The sequence below is a fragment of the Candida pseudojiufengensis genome (assembly GCF_024610245.1).
Source record: "Candida pseudojiufengensis strain CBS 10847 chromosome Unknown scaffold3, whole genome shotgun sequence".
In the NCBI taxonomy this organism is placed as follows: Eukaryota; Fungi; Ascomycota; class Pichiomycetes; order Serinales; family Debaryomycetaceae; genus Lodderomyces; species Lodderomyces pseudojiufengensis.
In genome coordinates, this window is record NW_026261523.1 from 576,836 (window position 1) to 598,959 (window position 22,124).

Consider the following 22,124-nt stretch of genomic DNA (forward strand, 5'->3'; position numbering starts at 1 on the left):
ACTTTTCGACGTGGTAGTTAATAGGATGTCAGTAAGCTTTTCAGCTCCTTGTTAAACTAAAACATGCATATGTGATGTGTTTTAGGTAAATAATTCTGTTACAATTATTGTTGATTGCCACATTTAAACATCTAGTGTATTTCGAGGATAAGATGTTTTGGATGAATTTCATAGATTCCAAAAATAATTAGAGTAGTTTTCCTAGCTATATACAAGTACTTAATAAAAATATTTAGTAATTATGAAGTATTTATGAAGTCTTTTTGCACCCAAACTTTAAAAGTCGGTATCATGAAACCTCATATAAAAAATAAATCCGATCGGAAAAATAGGAAAATATCTTAAGGGGATTTAAGTTTTATAATTAGTTTAGCCTACCGATAAAACAAACAAAATAACCAAATCAGATAAAATAGGTTAGCATATACTTTCGAGTGGATTAGGGTGAGTCTAAAATTCTATGAAATCAGTAGAATAGTTGTGTTTCAGCTGATTCTCTTATTCTAAATTTTAGCTTGACATACGAATTCCGTTATCGATTCCGTTTCAATGTTGATAAAAACCCAGCTATTGAAATCTCAGGTTAAAAATGAGAAAGCTAGCAAAAAATAAGTAATAGAAGTAAATGAGCCCTGTAGAAGCATTTAAGTGAAAAACTAAATTTATATGGCTCAGTTCAATTGATCAATTTTAAAATCAATCTTGTAGCTTATTCATGTAAGCCCCCTAATTTATACTTTTTTTTTTCACAAATGTAAAACGGCAATAGAATAAAAAGAAATTCGTAATCAATATTAGAATAATGATGAAGAGATTAAGGTTCCACAATTGAACAATAAAGTATAATAGAGAATCTAATTATTAAAGTTTTCATATCAATTTTCATATTACTTAGTTATCTTTTTTACCATTCACGTCTACATTTTCACAATTTCACAATTTCAAAACAGCTGTAGACATAATAGACAAATTAGTTCCATAGCAAAATTAACATATCACATCCTTAATGGCTGAGTCATCAATACCGAATAAAGATGATTTAAAAGATATTTCCAATGAAATTCCAAGTAATACAATATTAAATAATCAACCATTAGTAACTGATCCAATAATAATACAAACACAAGATGATGTAACAGAAGTTGAAACACCATTAGCAATTCCAATAACAGGAGATCATTTATTTAATAATAGAAAAACAGATTCATTAGATAGTTTTAGAATAGATGATCAAGATTGGGAAACCATAGATATAAATAATAATGAATCAAAATATCCAATCTTGCAAAAGATAAAACAATTTTTGACTAAATTTTATAATTCAATAATTTTACCAAATATTGGTATATCTTTATTAATAATTTCACAATTTTTAAATAGTATAATGGTTACAACTTGTAAATTATTAGTAACAAATAAAGATTTTAATGAACCAATACATCCATTACAAATATTATTTGTAAGAATGTTTATTACATATATTTGTTGTTTAATATATATGTTTATAACAAAATCAATTGAACAAGCACCATTTGGACCACCAAAATTAAGAAAATTATTAATTATTAGAGGTATAGTTGGATTTTTTGGAGTTTTTGGAATGTATTTTTCTTTACAATATCTTAGTTTATCTGATGCTGTTTCAATAACATTTTTAGTTCCAATGTCAACTGCTTTTTTAGCTTTTATTATATTAAAAGAAAAATATTCAATTCTTGAAGCTATATGTTCAATTTTTTCATTAGGTGGAGTTTTATTAATTGCAAAACCTTCTTTTATATTTGGTAAAGAAATTGAAAAAGAAAATGGTGGTGATGAATCAATTGAAAGTTCATCTTCTGAAAAAAGAATTTTAGCAACTGTAATTGGATTAATTGGAGTATTAGGTGCAAGTTCAGTTTATATAATATTAAGAAAAATAGGAATGAATGCTCATCCATTATTATCAGTAAGTTATTTTGCATTAACTTGTTGTATTATAACTTTTATAAGTATTTTAATTATACCTTCTTTATCATTTGTTTTACCTCAAAATTCTTATCAATGGTTTTTATTTTCAATTATTGGATTTTCTGGATTTTTTATGCAATTTTCTTTAACTGCTGGAATTCAAAGAGTTAAAGCTGCAAGAGCTTCATTAATGACTTATTCAGGTATGGTATTTGCTATATTATGGGATTTATTAATTTGGGGTCATTTACCTGGTTTATTATCATTTTGTGGTATTGCATTAATTATTGGAAATGCTATAATAATATTAAAATTTAAACCTGAATATAAAGATGATGCAAAAAATTCAGAAGATTCAAAAATTCAAGATATTGAAAATAATGGGAATTATGATAAATTAAATAATGATATTGCTATGCAAGATTTTATTATAACTGATGATGAAGAAGAAGATGAAGAAGATAGTTCAAGTAGTGATTCAGGTAAGAATACAAATCAGAAATTTTAATTGATATAACATTGGAGGATCTTAATAGACAGTTTTATAGAGTTTTATAAATGATGCATTTTGAAACATGTACTTTACTATTGTAGTTTGATTTTGTGGACTTTATTAAAGCTCCAGATAAAAAATTCTCTGACAAAATTTTTCAATCATTTTCATTCTAATGTATCAAGATATATAATGAAAATAGTATGTTGAATTTCACCAAACACTCATGCCCATCATAACATGTAATAATCAATCGAAAATATATTAGAAATGATGAGAAATCTTTTACCTCGATTTGCAAATTATTGAAAAAAAATTGGAGTATCCTCCATAATTCATGAAACTTTAACAAAAGAACCGCTACACTGAATTTTTATTAAATTGATATAACCATGAATGATGGGACCCTTGAGCTTGTACCCTTAGTTTTGAATTTGGATCACTAACTTTGTTTTTAGAGGTTTTGAATTATTATTTTATGGACATCAGTCAATCTTTTTTGCATGAGATCTTGAAATTTGTATGAGAATCTATGAATGATAGTAATTATTATAAAAGACTGAAAAAGTTTTAACCATTTAAATGTCCATGGCAATGAACGCTAACATTAGTTTTATCAGTTCTATTACATATTACAATTTACAACTGATAAAACTAATGTTAGCGATAACTGCACAATTAGAGTAAAATGGATAAAAATTTTGATCATTCAATAGCCTATCATCAAAAAAGGAATTAGATCTCATCAAATTGATCTTGGTACTAGAACGATGTGCCATTATAAACTAGACTTTTATGATAGACTTTTTTTTATTAATAAAATTGACTCATCAAACTTCATTGTAATCTTACTGAGTTGACATTTGCATCAAATTCAACAGTTTTTTAAAAATCAATTCATGTTGATTATACACTTATTGATTGACTTATCTATTTAAGCTCCGATGGAAAGAGATGAGATCACAAAAATAAAGTTTTAATGAGATACATTTTGATGAAGCGTATGAACCTCAAGATAAAACCTATATCTCATTTCCTGCTCGAATCGAAAATTATTGGAGGACTGGTGTTACAGTATTAAGTTGTATTGATCTATTTGTTTGAATACAACATCAATAATCTAAATTATTAAGTAATATATGTAAAAAATGACTTCTTTAATAATAAGATCAATTAAGAAATGAAACAATGCGGCTTATTATTTTTTTTTAGTAATCAGTCCATCTCCAACGGAGAAAAAAAAAAAAAAATTATTGTTTGTTTTATACACAAAATTTTTCATTTTAAAAACTTTTTACAATTTCTTTTACTTCTTTCTTTTTTGGCAAAGTTTGCCCTTTCATAGATACTTAAAGCAAAACACAGTCACATTTAATCTCAACTATGGTTTTAGAAGCATCAAAAGCAACATCATATTTAAAAGATTATCCAAAAAAAGATGGTTTATCAATTAAAGAATTAATTGATTCAACTAATTTTGGTGGATTAACTTATAATGATTTTTTAATTTTACCTGGTCTTATTGATTTTCCAAGTACGAATGTTAAATTAGAAAGTAAATTAACCAAAAAGATTATATTAAATTCTCCATTTGTTTCAAGTCCTATGGATACTGTTACTGAAGAAAATATGGCTATTCATATGGCACTTTTAGGTGGAATTGGTATAATTCATCATAATTGTACTGCTGAAGAACAAGCAGAAATGGTTAAAAAAGTTAAAAAATATGAAAATGGTTTCATTAATGATCCAATTGTTATAAATCCTGATGTTACTGTTGGAGCTGTTAAAAGAATGAAGAAGGATTTAGGTTTTACTTCATTCCCAGTAACTGGTATGTTTTAATCTTTTAAAGAACTTTTATTGTCAAAAGCTTTTAACTGATGAACAACTCAATATTTAATAACTTTCGTTCTACCGAATTACATCAAACGATGTTGAGGAAACTTTTAATTTCCTGACTAAAAATGACAATGAATTTTAGCTATTTGAATTTCTTATACTAACAATAGTTATTTAGAAAATGGAAAAGTTGGAGGAAAATTAGTAGGTATAGTTACCGCAAGAGATGTACAATTTCATGAAAATAATGAAGATTCAGTATCAAAAGTAATGACTACTGAATTAGTTACCGGTAAGAAAGGAATAACTTTAACTGAAGGTAATGAAATATTAAGAAAATCAAAAAAAGGAAAATTACCAATTATTGATTCAGAGGGAAATTTAGTTTCTTTAATTTCATTAACTGATTTACAAAAAAATCAAAATTATCCAAATGCATCAAAATCTTTTGATTCAAAACAATTATTATGTGGTGCTGCTATTGGTACTATGGATGCAGATAAAGAAAGATTAGATAAATTAGTTGAAGCAGGTTTAGATGTTGTTGTAATCGATTCATCAAATGGTTCATCTACTTTTCAAATTAATATGCTTAAATGGATTAAAAATAAATATCCAGATTTACAAGTTATTGCAGGTAATGTAGTAACAAGAGAACAAGCAGCTTTATTAATTGAGGCTGGTGCAGATGCTTTAAGAATTGGTATGGGATCAGGTTCAATTTGTATTACTCAAGAAGTTATGGCATGTGGTAGACCTCAAGGTACTGCTGTTTATGGAGTTACTGAATTTGCTAATAAATTTGGTATTCCATGTATTGCTGATGGTGGTATAGGAAATATTGGTCATATATCAAAAGCTTTAGCTTTAGGTGCTTCATGTGTAATGATGGGTGGATTATTAGCTGGTACAGCAGAAACTCCAGGTGATTATTTTTATAGAGATGGTAAAAGATTAAAATCTTATAGAGGTATGGGATCAATAGATGCTATGCAACAAACAAGTAATAATGCTAATGCTTCAACTTCAAGATATTTTTCAGAATCTGATAAAGTATTTGTTGCTCAAGGTGTTAGTGGATCAGTTGTTGATAAAGGTTCAATTACAAAATTTATACCTTATTTATATAATGGTTTACAACATTCTTTACAAGATATAGGTATTCAATCATTAATTGAATTAAGACAAAAAGTTGATAATGGTGATGTTAGATTTGAATTTAGAACTGCTTCTGCTCAATTTGAAGGTGGAGTTCATGGATTACATTCATATGAAAAAACTTTACATAATTAATTCTTATCTAGCTTATAGATAGAGACTTCAAAATAGTAAACTAATACAGATTGATTTTTTTTAACTGCATTAAGATCGTTTAAAGCTCGTTTTACTCTTACGTCATGAAAATGTTTTTCTCTCGTTCGAATAACTAGTCTCTTTCATTTTTCTTATCACCAATCTATACAACGTTAATCAATCAATGTCAAAACACCTAGATGATGATCTAACGCAAAGCAGACTACTGCGATACCACAAACTCGAACCAGATGTAAAAACTTATTTATTCAATCTACTATCAACACATAATCCAAACTTGCTTCCAAAATACTCAACAACAGACGTTCCATATACAAAATTAGACCTACTAGATTTATTACATGATGGAGAAATACTTTGTAAATTAGGACAACTTCTAACCAATATACCCAGCAATCCAACAACAAAATACAAATCATCATCAATGCCATTTATCCAAATGGAAAATATAAATAATTTTTTATTATTATGTAAAATTATAAAAGTACCAGAAGATGAAATTTTTCAAACTATTGATTTATTTGAAAAAAAAGATCCTTATTCTATTTGTATTTGTTTAATGTCATTTTCAAGAATTGTTAATAATTTGGAACCTCAAGTGTTTAATGAAGTTATTGGACCTAAAAAGGTTAAAATTAAACCTGTTGTTCCTAATAAACCGAGAAATTTAAAAGGTTAAGGCTAAGTTTCGACTAAACAAATGGAAAATTACACGTTGAGTACGTATATATAGGAGGAGTTCAAGTCATTCATCTTCCTGGTAAACTAGAGGTATCAAGTTGTTTTTGAAAGTAAGAACACTTGATTTTCATTTTGACTTTCAATGCTGGAAGTGCAATGAATATCAAACTTGGTTTAAGGTCATAATTCAAGTAGATAATCCTGAGAACTGATAGATGTAGTTTAAAGATAACTATCAATCGATATTTGCTTATGCTTTTAGAGTGTTGATATATTCTATATATTTGATAAAGTTTTATATACAGGTTTAATTCTGATTACGTCTAACTAAATTTAATTTTATTTTTTTATTCTCATCTCTTCTCTTCTTGATTTATTATACAACTTGAAAATCAATACCAAATAAAATATCATTCATTAGGATTAATCATATTTTAATAATAGAGCATAGCATCCAGGGAATATCCAATTGTATTGACAAATAACTTGAAAAAGAGAGGGTAAAAAAGCGAAACTTGACTCACATTCATTTGCATAATTTAATTTATTTAATAACTACATTCATTTCATTCAATATATTTAATTTATAGATATTCATAGAAACAATTCAATAAAATGTCAGACGAAGTTATATGGCAAGTAATAAATAATCAATTCTGTGCATTTAAAATTAAAACAGATAAAAATCAAAATTTTTGTCGAAATGAATATAATGTAACAGGTTTATGTTCAAGACAATCATGTCCATTAGCAAATGCAAGATATGCAACTATAAAAAATGTTGATGGAAAATTGTATCTATATATGAAAACTGCAGAAAGAGCTCATATGCCAAATCGATGGTGGGAAAGAATAAAATTATCAAAAAATTATAATAAAGCTTTAAAACAAGTTGATCATCATTTAATGTATTGGCAAAAATTTTTAATACATAAATGTAAACAAAGATTAACAAGATTAACTCAAGTAGCAATAACAGAAAGAAGATTAGCATTAAATGATGAAGAAAGAACAATGGTTGGAATAGCCCCCAAAATAAAAAGAAGAGAAGAAAATAGAGAAAGAAAAGCATTAGCTGCAGCAAAAATTGAAAAAGCTATAGAAAAAGAATTATTAGAAAGATTAAAAAGTGGAGCATATGGTGATAAACCATTAAATGTTGATGAAAATATTTGGAAAAAAGTTTTAGGAAAAGTTGATGAAGTTGAACAAGAAGAAGAATTTGATGATGAAGAAGATTTTGAATTAGAAAGTGGTGATGAAGAAGAAGATGAAGAAGATATGGGACAAGTTGAATATGTTGAAGATTCTGGGGATGATGAAATTGTAGATATGGAAGATTTAGAAAAATGGTTAGATGATTCAAGTGATAATGAAGAAAGTGGGGATGAAAGTGATGATGATGATGATGAAAGTGATGACGATGAAGACGAAAATGAAGATGGAGTATCAAGAAAGAGAAAAGCAGAAGATAGTAAATCTAAACAAAAGAAAAAGAGAAAACCAAGAGTGGAGATTGAATATGAAGAAGAACCATTACAAACAAATATAGCCATATAGATAATGCATGCATAATGTTAGTTATGTCAAATCTATAATTAAGTCCAGTGATCACTTATGGTCACTCTATTTTACAAAATCTTTCTTCATTTGTGAAATCGTTATATTGCGATTACAAGCTTCAATTTTGTTCGTATATTTCAACTAACTAATCGAGTTCGTTCTGATACTCATTGTCAGCTCATAGGGCACTATTACAGGGAGTTCACGACGTATTGCTATATTGCTATTGCTATAGCAATACGCGATTTTGATAAGAATAAACGGAATTATCATCATGAAGTGGTTTCTTATATGAATTGAAGTGGTTATCTATAACCATTATGTAAATTGAAATGAAAATCCATTATTACTGTCCGATCCTAATTCGCGGTCATAAATATAGCCGTAAAGTGATTAGTTCTTATCATAAAAGTGATTCAACTAAACGTCTTGCTTTTAATACATTATTTATTTGTTTTTTCCAGTTTTTTCTAAGCCTGGATGGTTCAGCCCTTTATGAAATACTTTTTTGTATCTTGTTGAATTTAAGATGGTGTATATTTATCTAAATTTAGATCCATAATAAAGTTTTGTGATATGAAGTTTAGATTTGAGATCTTAATTCCGCACACGTAAGGCATTCTTTTAACTCCTGCTACAAAATTAATCCTCGAGTCGTAAAATCAAAATTATTAGATGATGATTAAGCCATGAAAAACGCAAGATGAATCGTGTGGGTTTGTTTATTGAATAAAACCGTTAGGATTTAATATAACTTGTATGCTGAACAACTCGTACAAAACTTACGCGATTAAAATCGAATTATATAACCAGATAAATCCATACAACTACGGAGTTTGTAACGACTAGATAAAAATTACGAAAACTACACGTTTCTGATAAGTTAAGTGTGGGATATAGCATAGCCTCATGTGATTGAAGAGTGATTAATTCAGCGTTCTAATGGATTTAGTTTATAAGTTTAAAATAGTTTAAAATCGCTATTCAAGTCAAAGATTAAAAGGAGCGGATGTAAACCTTTGTTAAAAGATATAATAAAACGTCTTTTTTCTACCCGTTAAAATCGCTTTTGTAACATTTATAATACAAATCGGATTGAACCAATTATTTTTTCAATCACATATGAAACACGATTTATTGAAGTAACAAATGCATTGTAGTAGTTAACGAAGCAATATCTAGCCTTTCTAGTCTAATTAATCCTGTGCTCACCAGGTCTTCAAAGGGTTCAGATGTATTGTGGAAATAATCATATGTCAGTTGCGTTTAACAATTTCCGATCTTTTTCAAAATTAATAATTGATGCATAAAACAGATCTAAAATTATTTAAAAGCCGCTTAAACACTGAAACTTCAAACAACGGAATTATTTTTCATTTGTTTCATCTTCTAAATTTGTAACAAGTTAAGAGACTAACTGGAATATCAGAACAACATAAGCCCTTATCTCTTTGTAGTAAAGTAGAGGTAGTAAGGTATCTTCGTAGTTTGTTTATAGCTTCAATTTTTTTTTAAGTTTCATTTTAGCAAAATAACAATAGGTTTATAATTTTAATACATTATACATTTAATATCACAATACCAATTAATTTTAAATTTTATTTACTAAATTTTGTAAAATTTTCAAATTATAATGTTCCTGTAAATCTATTTAAACCATTCCATTCCCCGTTTATCATTCTAACAGCATTTCAATCTTTCATTTAATTATCATAATTCTTATACATATTCATTAGCCAAAATCAATCTTTCAAAATTTAGCTTCCACTACATCTAAAATCATCTCACATAAAGATCAAAATATCAGAACTATCCGAAAAGTAACATTCAATTAATTTATAATAAAAATCTATTATGGAAGGACTTGCTTCAATAACTTCTTGGTCACCAAGTACAACTCCTACATCAACCACCCTTAGTTCCATATCAACAGCAGCTGCTTCAGCTTTAGAATATCTGTTATCACAAGCTTTTCACACATTATCAGTAAAAGGATCTACAATTAATAATGAAGATTATGTTTCTGCTTCAAGAGTTATAAGAGGTGCACAGGCTTCATTAAGTATAATACTGGCAGAAAATTTAATTGCAACTGCAACTAATGAACAAATAAAATCTCAAGCAACTGAAATTATATGGAAACTGACTGAAAATTTATTAGCATTATCAAGAGATGAAAATGTTTATGATATTGATAGATTAAGTAGACCTGCAAATATTATATTTCTAGTTGTGTTTGCTATACAATTTGCATTTTATCTAATAGTTTGTTATAAATCAAGATATTGGTGGTTTAATATCGCATTTGTTTGTGGTACAGCATTAGAATTCTTGGGATATTTAGGAAGAGTTTTAAGTTTTGGAGATATGACTGATTTTAATTTTTATTTATTACAATTAATATCGTTAACCATTAGTCCAGCATTCCTCATGGGTGGTATATATTATCTTTTTGCTTTATTATGTGTTATTATGGGAAGACAATATAGTTTATTAAGACCTTTGGTTTATTCATATATTTTTATGGCTTGTGATATTATAAGTTTAGTAATACAAGCTGTAGGAGGAGGTATTGCTGCAGTAGCTGCTCAAAATTATGAAGATGCTGATCCAGGAACTGCTGTTATGACAACAGGTATTGCATTTCAAGTATTTTCAATGTCTATATATCTTATTTTATGGTTTTTATTTTTATGGAATATTTATTTCAAATCTGCGAGAAATATAGACGAGAAGTACAGATTCGCACCAAGTTTCAAAAATTTCTTTAAATTATTGTTTAATACAAAAGAAGCTCAAATATATAGAGAAAAATTTTTGGAACCATCTTATAATCCAAAATATAAAGAAATTAGACAAAGAAAATTATATAATTATTTTCCATTAGCTATTACATTATCTGTTAGTTTCATATATGTTAGATCAATTTATAGAATTGTTGAATTAGCGGAAGGATTTGATGGATATTTAATAACTCATGAAGTTTATATTATGATATTAGATGCATTAATGTGTTTTCTTGCATGTTTAATCTTGATGCCTTTCCATCCTGTTTTTGCATTAGGTTCAAATAATATTATAAGATTAAAAAATATAAAAAATAATGATGATGAAAAACAAATTATTGAAGAACAAAAATTAAATGAAAATAATGAAAAATTTGAAAATGAAAAAGATATAAATGATGAAACTTTTTGTAATACTCCCACTCATTCTGAAGAAAATATGTTGAAGATGAATAACGCTGGAAATGTTATCAAAGAATGATACCATAAATAGCAGTTAAAGTTCGTAAAGTTTAATTTAAAATATATGGAATCAAAATTTTACGAGTTTATTACTACTACTCTTGTTATTTTTTATTCTCTTACAAAGCTTAATTCTTATCAAAATCATATTATTATTTACGTAATTACTTTTTCTTCTTGTAACCAAGTACGGAGAGTGACTGGGAGATAAAACAATCTCTTTATGTTAATACTGCTCCATTGATTTCATCCCATTCGATTCCTTTTTTATATTTTTGGCAAATTTTTCGGTGCTTGAGTTTTCGGGGTTAGTTGAATTCACTAGTCAATAATATAAGTGTAATAAAGGTTCTTGAATTGTCTCAATGTTTCAAAAAATATGTAATACCTCGTTATGTTTATGACATGAGTTTGAATGCTGCTATGTGTCTTACTGATTGAGGTTTATGAACCATTTTACTAAATGGGTTCAGATTACTCAATGATTTTACTAATGATGAATTATAGAAATGATGATATAAATTATCCAAATCAAGCTAAATTTTGAGGTTGATAATGCGAAATCAGCTAACTCTAATGAAAAATCAAATTTGGTTGCTCAACAGACTACTGAGATTGATAGTATTAAAAAGAAACTTAATTCAATTTGAGTATATTTCAATTTTCAACGACTTGAGTGAAAGCCAAACTTTTCACCAATTTTTTAAAGTAATCAAAAATAGCCATACCAATCTCAATCTTTCGATAAGTTCAAAAATCATATACAGTACTTAGCAAAATCTTTTATTCAACATAGTTACATAGTTTCACCATAGCCGCATACATTAGTGAATGGATATAAGTATACATCAAATTATTCTCTACGTGAATGCGGAGTTAGTGGTATTAAAAACTATTTTTAGAAGCAAAGAAAGTTTCTTAACCTCGACTTAGTTGTTATTGATCAAAAATACTAAAAATCTAAACAAGAATAAAATCTGATGTCCTACGACAAAAGTTGTGGAACTATAAAAGACTGACTTATAAAGCCGTCTAAAAATTCATTTCGTATATAGCCTGGTTTCAGTAAATCCATTTTTGGTACAAACAATGAGTGATTCTACCGAATTTTTGATCCAATGGTCTTATAATGAATTTCAGCTAGTGAAAGGCTGAGTGTTTCAAATAAAAAATCGAGTGTTGCACAAAAACGTTTTGCAACATACCCCTTAAATATATTCCAAAAATACTTTTTCATTCAATAATCTACATCACCATTAGATTTATAGCTATTATTTCTCCTAATTTAGTTCAAAGTATCTAAAAGGCACTTGTGATTATATATTTAGATGAAAATTACTTGAATTTGAAATTACTTCTGAAAAATTTTTCAGCAACTACGAAACGTTCATTAGACTAACCAAATAAAATAAATATGGATATTTCAACTACCTGGACTCCAAGTTCATATCCTTCAGCTACGACTTTGTCGAGTATCGCAACAACTAATGCACCCAAATTAATTGCAACAGTATCATCAATTATGAATAAAGCTAATACAGAAACCGATATTTATAATTTGAAAAATCTCCAACAAATTTATAGAGGTGCTCAAGCTTCATTAACAATCATCTCAGCAGAAGAAATTTTAGCTACCGCTACTGAAGCAACAATTCAAAGTTCAGCTACTCAAGCCATATTTGATGCTACATTAAATTTAAAGGCGCTAGAATGGGATCAAAACATCTATGGATATTATTTAAATAAACCTGCAAATATTGTATTTTTAAGTGTGTTTTCAATACTCATGTTATATTTCTGTTTAATGATAATAAGATCAAGATATTGGGCATTTAATGTTACATTCTGCTGTGGTTATGCATTACAATTTATTGGATTTTTGGGTAGAGTATTATCATTTTCAAATTATTCATCATTACCCTATTTTTTAATGAATAATGTATGTTTAACTATTCTGTCAGCTTTTATAATGGCAGGAATATATTTTATATTTGGTCAAATGGTTATTATACATGATAGAAAGTTTTCAATTTTACCTCCTTTATTTTATTCATATTTTTTTATAACAATTGATATTTTATCAATTTTAATTCAAGCTACTGGCGGTGCTGTTGCAAGTATGAATGCAAATAATCATTCAAACTCTAAAGTAGGAGATAATATAATGATTGGTGGTATAGTTTGTCAAATTGCAGCAATGACTTTATTTATTATTTTTTGGTTGGAATTTATCAATAGGTTGTATTTCAAGAAGTTTAATAATGAACCATCAACAATTACGGAGAAATATTCGTTGAGGAAAAGATCAATTCTGAATTTTTTTAAATTATTGTTTAATGTCAAATCAGTGAAAACTTATAAACTGGTATATTTAGAAAGTTTATACAATTCAAAATATGCAACAATTCGTTCACATACATTATTTCCATATATGCCATTAGCTATGACTGTTGCTGTAATTGTTATTTATATCAGATGTGTTTATAGAGTGGTGGAATTAATTGAAGGTTATGGTGGTTATTTAATGACACATGAAATTTATTTATTAATCTTGGACGCAACAATGATAGCTATAGCTGGATTCATTTTTTTCCCATTTCATCCTGTTTGGGTTTTTGGTAAACAAAATTTAGTCAAATTAGCTTCAATTAGAAAAAAATTAGATAAAAATGAAATTGAAACATTCGACGACACAAACATTTTTAATGAAGACATTTTAGATCATGAAGAGAAGCAACGTAGAAGGGATTTGTTGTAATTTTATGAGAGTTTATTTTTGATTTTCCTTGGTTGATATTGTGCAAACTTTTTGTTTTTTGTTTATTTACTGCATATGATATATAAATTTGAAACACATATTTATAAGTTTGTTTTGCGTACTAAATATATTTTTCTTCACATCGTGCTCTAGATTTATCAACCATAAATTAATCTGATTTGTGATTCTCTACATTATTGTATTGAAAGTAAAAGCCATAAACTCATTTAATGTATTGTACTTATCTATTATCTATATTTAGAAATATTTGATTCGTATTTTAATGTCTAATAACAAATTTTGACATTGACAGATTTTTCATTTGTGTCAACTTTTTGATTTAAAGATCTACAATATTTTGAAAAATCTTTAAGTCTTACAACTTTCTGAAATTATTACAATATTAGGAATCTTGAACTCATATTTACCTGAAGTAGCTAACTTCAATCCTCGACACGCTTACCACGAGTTACCGTATTCAAGCAGATATCTTAAACGGAGATAAAAATTTCTTGGAATGATTTACAAGAGAATTGACTTGCTCTTTCTTTCTTGAATTTATAAACCAGTTTAAGCAAACTTATTGTAAGATAAAGCCGTAAAAATTAAAAGATTTGCAATTCCTAATGACAAGAAAAACGAACCCCAGTTTTGCTTTTTCTTTCACTCTTTCATTCAAATAATAATCCGTTGTACCTGTATTTTATAAAATCCAATGATGCTCAATATTTGGTTCAAAAAAAGGTGATGTCACTATTCAAAATATCAACCCATTCGTTTAATTATAGCATTTATCAAAGACATTGTGGTAGTCTACTATGTTAAATGATTCTATACGTTAATCAAATTGAAATAAATGCTAAAGATTAGCAATTCAATTGCACCGAGTGTTGCAGTTGAGCCGTTCATCTATTAGTAAATCCTCTAATAATCGTGTCAAATTTTTTTTGAATATAGACTTGTTGATAATCATTGATGGATAGAATAGGAAGGCTGAGCTCGTACGTCGTACCTATATACTTGATTAATATTGACTTTAACACTAACTACATCAAATCAAAATTGTGTACGTTCTTTTTGACAATTACTTTTTATCTAATTTTTATTCCATCTTACAGAACAATAGAAACAATAATAAAAGTTAGCCTAAGATAAAAATGATCTAATAAATTAAGTATCTACGAAGTTATAAACTCATGTTAATTTCCAATCTTGAAAGAACTTTCCATTTCCAATAACTCATCTTCCATTCACACCTACGTATATATCCTTTGTCAGTTTCAACATCATATCCTTTATAGCAACTTTGCATTCACATCGTTCATTTTTAAGTTCACATTTCATTTATACTTTTTTTGATTTATGTTAAGCAATTATTGATTGAATTCATCAAAGACCATATATTATATTATAATTTGCTTGAGATCGATTTTCGAGTTTAAGTAATTATCAAATTTATTCATTATGCAAATTACGCAAACCTGGTCACCATCATCAATAGCTACTTCCACAACTTTATCAAGTATTGCTACGACCCATGCATCAAAATTGGAGCATACTATCTCCTCAGTAATTGAGCGTGCTAAAACAGAGACTAATTACATTGTATTACGTTCATTATCGCAAGCTTATAGGGGAGCACAAGCTTCATTAACAATTATATCAGCTGAGGAAGTATTATCAACTGCTACAGTATCTTCAATACAAAGTATTGCAACTCAAGCAATATTTGAAGCTACTTTAAATTTAAAAGATTTAGCAGATGAAGAAAATATATTTGGATATGATTTAAATAGACCTGGAAATATAATATATCTTATAGTTTATGCCATTATAATGGTGTATACTGGAGGAATGGTTATATGGTCAAGATATTGGTGGTACAATATAACTTTCTTCTGTGGATATGCATTAGAATTCATTGGATTTTTAGGAAGAGTATTAGCTTTTTCAAATACGAAATATATGCCATATTTTTTAATGAGTACAGTTTGCTTAACAATTTCTCCAGCTTTTATCATGGCTGCTATTTATTTTCTTTTTGGTCAATTGGTTATTATTCATGATAGGAAATTCTCAGTTTTACCTCCATTATTTTATTCCTATTTTTTCATTACTATTGATGTCTTGTCATTATTAATTCAAGCTGGTGGTGGAGGTGCTGCAAGTGTTGCTTCTTCAAATCATACTGATCAAAAACCAGGGACTAATACAATGATTGCTGGTATTGCACTTCAAGTTTTTGCCATGACTATATTTGTGGGGTTCTGGTTTGAATTTTTAAATAGATTGTATTTCAAAAAAATGGAAAATGAATCCGATGATGCAATCGAAAAACATCCATTGAGAAAAAGATCGTTTTCAAATTTTTTTAAATTATTATTGAATGTTAAATCAGTAAGAGAATATAAATCTACTTACTTGGAACAGTTTTATAACAAAAGATTTGAATCTGTCCGTCAACATAAGTTATTTCCATACATGCCATTAGCTATGACTGTTGCGGTTATTGTTATTTATATTAGATGTGTCTATAGAGTTGTTGAATTGGCTGAAGGTTTTGGAGGATACTTAATGAATCATGAAGTTTTTTTACTAGTTTTAGATGCTGCTATGATAGCCATTGCAGGGTTTATATTCTTTCCATTCCATCCAGTATGGGTATTTGGTAAAAAGAATCTTGTTAAATTGGCTACAATTAGGAAAAGAATGGATGTTCATTCAGAGGATAGTGATGAGACTAAAGAAGAACTTGAAATGTGCGGAGAAACCCTTAATGATGAAGCTGTGGAGAAATCTCCTAACCCGGAAAGAAATGCTTTATAATTGAGCTTTATAGAGTTTATATAATTTATTAGACACTTTAATTTAAAAATGTTTGAAATTTGGCTGCAAAATTAAAATTATTTTCGCACCAAATAATATCAAGCTTAACATTATTTTTTTCAACTTTTTTGTAATTACAGGCTATTGCAATCAAACTCAACTACGTCTTTTTGCTAAGAAGAACCAAAAACTGAAATCATAAAGGTATAATTTCATTTTTTTTGCTACATGAGTTACGTAGTTGACTCGCTATTTTCAAATGATTTGCAACACACTAAAGACACATGTGAAACATCATCTACTTCATCAAATATAGAAATGAATAACCTTCTATCTCAATTACCTTATTTCCCTTCGGATGAAACAGATCCACTTTTCCAATTTTCAAATGATGAATTAATATCTGATAAATTTCCTATAACAAAGTATCCATTTGATGGATTTATAAATTTCCATTCTTTAAAAATATGTAGTTCTAATGCTAGACAAATGTCAAAATATTTTCAGTTGTCAATGGGATTTAAAGAAATCGCTTATAAGGGCTTAGAGAATGGATCAAGATTAGTTGCGTCACATGTTATATCTAATGGTAATATATTTTTGGAAATTGTCAATACATTAGAAACAATTAAAGAAGATCAAAATTTATTAAATTTTCCTTATTCATTGAAAGATTTAAAAGAATTTGAAAATTTTGATAATAAATTCAAAACATATTTAGAAGAATTTAAAATCACAGCTGAAGATTTGTTGTGGGATTTTATTAATAACAAAACTGATAATTTAAGTTCGAATCCTATAAACTGTTTAAAATTTAGTCGATGTATATATGAAACTATTCTAAAAAATGAAAATTATAAATATACAACAAATGAATTGAAATCTTACATATTGAATGTTTTAAATAATTCAGAAATAATATATAATGATATAATGGAATGTATATTGATTCAAAATTTTCTAAAAAATCACGCCGAGGGAGTAATGGATATGGCATTAAATGTTAATAATGTGGAGAAAATTTTCTACAAATCTATTCAATCAGGTGCTGGTATAATAAGACCATTGAAAATAATAAGTGATCATAATGGTTCAATAAAGACTGCGACAATAACTGTACCAAATTCAGACATTCAACATACTTTGATTGAAAATATAAATTATTCAGGACCTTTTAAACCAGGTTATTCTGATCCCTTGAATAATATGTTTGAATATGATAACCAATTGAACAAGTTACCTAAAATTCAATTAACATCAATTGATCATTGTGTTGAAAATTATTCATGGAACCAAATGATTGATCAAGCCAAAATTTATGCGGATATGTTTGGCTTCCACAAATATTGGTCAGTTGATGAAATGGATGTAAGTACAGGTTTCACTGCTTTAAGATCAATTGTAATGAGTTCTAGTAATGGTCAAATTAAAATCCCAATAAATGAACCAGTTAAATCTAAATATAGAGGTCAAATTGAAGAGTTTAATGATTTTTATGGTGGACCAGGTATACAACATATTGCACTACGTACAAATAATATAATAAGAACAGTAAAATCAATGATTGAAAGAGGTATTGAATTTAATCATGCAAGCGAAAATTATTATATAAATTTAAAGAAAAGATTAGATGAACATGAAATCAAGTTGTATGAAGATTACGAAGAAATAAAAAAATTAAATATTTTAATTGATTTTGATCCAAATACAATAAATAAAAAATCCAAAAAATGTAATTATATTTTACAAATTTTTTCAAAACCATTACATGATAGACCAACTTTATTTATAGAAATTATTCAAAGACATCATCATAATGGATTTGGAAAGGGAACTTTTAAGGGATTATTTGAAACTATTGAAGAACAACAAAAATTAAGAAGAACTTTTTATGAAGTAGATTAATGATAAAAATTTGAAACATGTGTACTGCACATAATAATATTTTCATGCATTGTAGATAATCTGAAACAAACTCTAATTTTGTAACTTTGGGCTCATAATCTTGTGGGGCTAATTCTTTTTCTTTAGAAGTTTCGCGCAAGGTTTTAACATATACTCATTTCGTCCATATTTAAGTATCACTAATCAATCAATAAGGGTTACAATAAAATGTATGCTATTTAATTAACTTATACACAACATTATAAGACCAAAATAAGTATCAAATGAATTAAACTATAAAGTTTTTGGAACACTGAAAGGTGTACTTTGCAGTGACGTATCGTTAATCTCGTCATCTTTAAGACTTGAGGATTGTAATGATCTTTCAAAATAATCCTCACGATTATTCATTGAAGTAGGATATTCAGGATTTGAACAATCTTCTTCTTCTTCAATATCATTTTTAGCATAATTTGTATTTGATGCTTCAAGTAAAACATTAAAATTTCCTTCTTCATTTCTATATTTTGAAACTCTTTCAGCTTCTAAATCATCTTCACTTTTCAATTTATGACCTTCAGCTAAAAAATATTCTTTAATATTTCGAACAAACAATGGAGTTAAAATATCGTCAACACCTTCATTTCTCGCAATTTCATAAGCTCTATCAAATGGAATCCAAACACCTTTCAAATTCATTGATCCAACTTTTACAACATTTTTAACTTTTTCTGTTTTTAAAATCCCATCTCTTTTACCTCTAGTCATACCAACAACGTTTAATAATTTTGTACAATTAATATAATTATTATCTTCCCTTCGAGAAACTAATATATTTTTTGCACGTACTTGATAACAATTTGTATTTTCATCATCCCATCTAGTTGTTGCAACTTTTGGTCTCACTATATTCTCTGGAAATTCATTTTGAGGAATCGTACTACTAATTGATGTTGCTCTAGATGAATGAGGATCTTTATTTGAAAATGTAGAAGAATGCCTTGACTTGTTCGTCATGGTTGATGTCACCAGCGAATTTCGTAATGAGGATTGAGCTTTATGTAATGACTGTTGTTGAGGTTGTAGATGTTGTCTTTGAGCTGAATAAGCTTGATATGATGAAGGCATTGTTGGAGTTGAGTAAGACAGATATTGAGATGTAGTCGATTGAGGATACAACATCGGGTTTGGATTTCCAAATGCTTGTGTCAACATAACTTGCTGCTGCTGTACCTGATTCAGAGAATCTTGTGGCTGAAGTTGATCATTACTACCGTCTGATTTTTCATTCTGAGAATATTCCTGACTCTTTTGAGGTAGGTAATTTTGATTTGCCGTTTTAGAAGCCAGATAAATAGATTGCTGAGGTTGAGTTTTACCATAATTGTACATTTCTTGAGCTTGTGGTTGTTGTTGATGTGAATAATATGCATTCTGTTGGGAATATGTTTGAGGATAAGATTGAGTTTGATGAGAAGGTTGTTGTAAAGATTGTTGCTGATGCTGAGTTTGTTTTGCTCGAAACGATTGCATGTCGGAAGTCAAATTTGAGTTGCCTTGAAGTGTGGGACTGATGTTGTAATTTTGATAATCATTTAATCCATTGCTAGTACCAATAGAAGAAGCATTGTTGGAAAATTCGTTGTTGCTGACTACTGGATAACCAGGTTGCAAACCATAATAATTGGGGTATTCCATCGAGTAATTTTTTTGATTTTTATTTGAATTTTGAACGGTGGGGAAAATATTTAATCCTTCAAAACCAGAACTTTGCAATTGTTTATTTGATTGTGGTTTTTGTATTGATGGGGTTTGAAGTGGTTGTTGAAAGTGTTGATTTAATGTTGGTTGAGGCTGCTCCAAGTTATCTTGTTTCTCCTGTGTTTGTAATTGTTCCTTGGATGCTACACCCATATGATCGGAACTCGTTACTCCTACAAGATCTTGACCATAAAAACTGGCATTTGAAGGTGTGGTCATAACTTTATTCATTTATTATATAAAAGTTAACTCTGTTACAAAAAAATTTAGGCAATGTTTTTTGTTTTAAAAAAATTGTTAAGCGGCTAACTAGGGTATTGTTTATGTGGATTATGACAGATTTGAGTGAGGAATCTCTAATTTGTAAAAATTTTGATGATTTGAATAATACTGAATATAAGGAAAGTCTAGGCTGAAGCTAATAGTGTTGAATTAATCACGACTTCCAACTCTCGATATTGAATTTGCAAAACTTGGAGTTAATGATATTTCTTAAATTTGTATCAATAATACGACTTAATATTGATTTGGAATGAGGAACTGAAACAAATGTTGAGGTTTTGATATTGTACTTTGAGATTTAATCAAATCTTGAATTTTGTTTTTATATAATCAAATAAATATTGACAATCTATGCTTAATAATAATCAATCTTTAAATTGAAATTGCAAAACTACCACAAAATCATCGCATTTCTTTTTCAGAAAAGTAAGGAAATAATAATACTAACTGAGATTGATTTTTATAAAATATAATAATTTATTTTAATTAGTAAAATTCATCTAAATTATTAATTTACTTTATCAAAAATAAAATTGATTTAGTAAAAAAGAAACATTTTGATCCATTTTTCAAGGTCATACGACCAGTATGAAACTAGAATTAAAATCACTGAAGTATTTCTTTTGACAATAAACTTAGTCTAAAACATTCTCATAAAAGTTCCATGGGTAAATCCCTTCATTAAACAGACCCCGATTGTGATTGATAAATTATTTTCCCATTAAATATCTCTTGGTAAAAAATTATTTTATCAAAACTGTCAACAAAATTTGCAAAGTAATCGCTGTTCCAACGCATTTTCCGATAAAATTGTTTCTAGTCTTTCAAAATTCAAAATATTTCAATACTAATTGCCGTGACTTGTTGATAATGAAAGAAGGTAACCGAATAAATCTGTTAGGGGATCATTTCAATTTTCTATCTCAATCAGTGAGATTATGTAAAGTTTGACATCAGTGCAAAAGAAACTATCAAATTTAAATCATTTGTCATTGAAAATTAGCTTCTTTCACTGAGTTTTTCAAAATTTAAGGATAATCAGATCAAAAGTAAGGAGTTTCAGGATTCTGGAATGAGCTAATACTACCCTATCAAATTGACTGAGTCTTTAATTTCCGTTGGTAATATTATCAAGCTGTTGAACTAAAATCTAAGATCAAATAATTGTCTCACATAAAGTAGCATAAATTTGCATCAACTTACATCAATATTTGTTTATCATTTAAAGAATAATTCTTCACTTATAGCTTACTAAAGGCATACACGGCATAATGTGAGAATATCATTACCCGCTTTGTATGGCCGTGATTTTAGCAAACAAGTGTTCCAGACAAGAAGGTCTTAATGGCTGATGAACCAATTTTTAAGGCTAGATTCTCACATTCGAACTCCTAAATAGCAGGGAACTTCTAAATAGTAACAATGATTTACTTTAACCCTATATTCAATATGAATGCATCTTTAAGCCCTGTGAAGGAAGTAACAAGAAATGTCAAACTTTTACGAGTTCCTTATGTCAAAT

General features: G+C 27.9%; 9 protein-coding genes across 9 annotated transcripts; 8 read left to right on the top strand and 1 right to left on the bottom strand. All coding sequences in view use genetic code 12, as the record gives it.

The window, feature by feature from the left end:
• Nucleotides 1-1,006: 1,006 nt before the first annotated feature.
• KGF55_000695 (uncharacterized protein) lies at nucleotides 1,007-2,458 on the top strand (the record flags this gene model as incomplete). Its single annotated transcript, XM_051760992.1, has 1 exon — nucleotides 1,007-2,458. One exon carries the CDS (start codon nucleotides 1,007-1,009, stop codon nucleotides 2,456-2,458), a length of 1,452 nt encoding a protein of 483 aa, XP_051616640.1.
• A 1,368-nt stretch (nucleotides 2,459-3,826) lies between these two features.
• IMH3 (IMP dehydrogenase) lies at nucleotides 3,827-5,578 on the top strand (the record flags this gene model as incomplete). The annotated part of the gene is made up of 2 exons (XM_051760993.1): nucleotides 3,827-4,277; nucleotides 4,464-5,578. The coding sequence occupies 2 exons, from the start codon at nucleotides 3,827-3,829 to the stop codon at nucleotides 5,576-5,578; spliced, it is 1,566 nt and encodes a 521-aa protein (XP_051616641.1).
• Nucleotides 5,579-5,762: 184 nt separating this feature from the next.
• Nucleotides 5,763-6,278, top strand: SCP1 (Scp1p; the record flags this gene model as incomplete). Its single annotated transcript, XM_051760996.1, has 1 exon — nucleotides 5,763-6,278. The coding sequence occupies one exon, from the start codon at nucleotides 5,763-5,765 to the stop codon at nucleotides 6,276-6,278; it is 516 nt and encodes a 171-aa protein (XP_051616642.1).
• Nucleotides 6,279-6,895: 617 nt separating this feature from the next.
• Nucleotides 6,896-7,840, top strand: MAK16 (ribosome biosynthesis protein; the record flags this gene model as incomplete). The annotated part of the gene is made up of 1 exon (XM_051760997.1): nucleotides 6,896-7,840. The coding sequence occupies one exon, from the start codon at nucleotides 6,896-6,898 to the stop codon at nucleotides 7,838-7,840; it is 945 nt and encodes a 314-aa protein (XP_051616643.1).
• A 1,857-nt stretch (nucleotides 7,841-9,697) lies between these two features.
• RTA3 (Rta3p) lies at nucleotides 9,698-11,110 on the top strand (the record flags this gene model as incomplete). Its single annotated transcript, XM_051760998.1, has 1 exon — nucleotides 9,698-11,110. One exon carries the CDS (start codon nucleotides 9,698-9,700, stop codon nucleotides 11,108-11,110), a length of 1,413 nt encoding a protein of 470 aa, XP_051616644.1.
• Nucleotides 11,111-12,505: 1,395 nt separating this feature from the next.
• On the top strand, nucleotides 12,506-13,849 carry KGF55_000700 (RTA1 domain-containing protein; the record flags this gene model as incomplete). The annotated part of the gene is made up of 1 exon (XM_051760999.1): nucleotides 12,506-13,849. One exon carries the CDS (start codon nucleotides 12,506-12,508, stop codon nucleotides 13,847-13,849), a length of 1,344 nt encoding a protein of 447 aa, XP_051616645.1.
• Nucleotides 13,850-15,313: 1,464 nt separating this feature from the next.
• KGF55_000701 (RTA1 domain-containing protein) lies at nucleotides 15,314-16,675 on the top strand (the record flags this gene model as incomplete). Its single annotated transcript, XM_051761000.1, has 1 exon — nucleotides 15,314-16,675. One exon carries the CDS (start codon nucleotides 15,314-15,316, stop codon nucleotides 16,673-16,675), a length of 1,362 nt encoding a protein of 453 aa, XP_051616646.1.
• Nucleotides 16,676-16,993: 318 nt separating this feature from the next.
• KGF55_000702 (uncharacterized protein) lies at nucleotides 16,994-18,580 on the top strand (the record flags this gene model as incomplete). The annotated part of the gene is made up of 1 exon (XM_051761001.1): nucleotides 16,994-18,580. One exon carries the CDS (start codon nucleotides 16,994-16,996, stop codon nucleotides 18,578-18,580), a length of 1,587 nt encoding a protein of 528 aa, XP_051616647.1.
• A 273-nt stretch (nucleotides 18,581-18,853) lies between these two features.
• EFH1 (KilA-N domain-containing transcriptional regulator EFH1) lies at nucleotides 18,854-20,551 on the bottom strand (the record flags this gene model as incomplete). The annotated part of the gene is made up of 1 exon (XM_051761002.1): nucleotides 18,854-20,551. One exon carries the CDS (start codon nucleotides 20,549-20,551, stop codon nucleotides 18,854-18,856), a length of 1,698 nt encoding a protein of 565 aa, XP_051616648.1.
• Nucleotides 20,552-22,124: the final 1,573 nt, after the last annotated feature.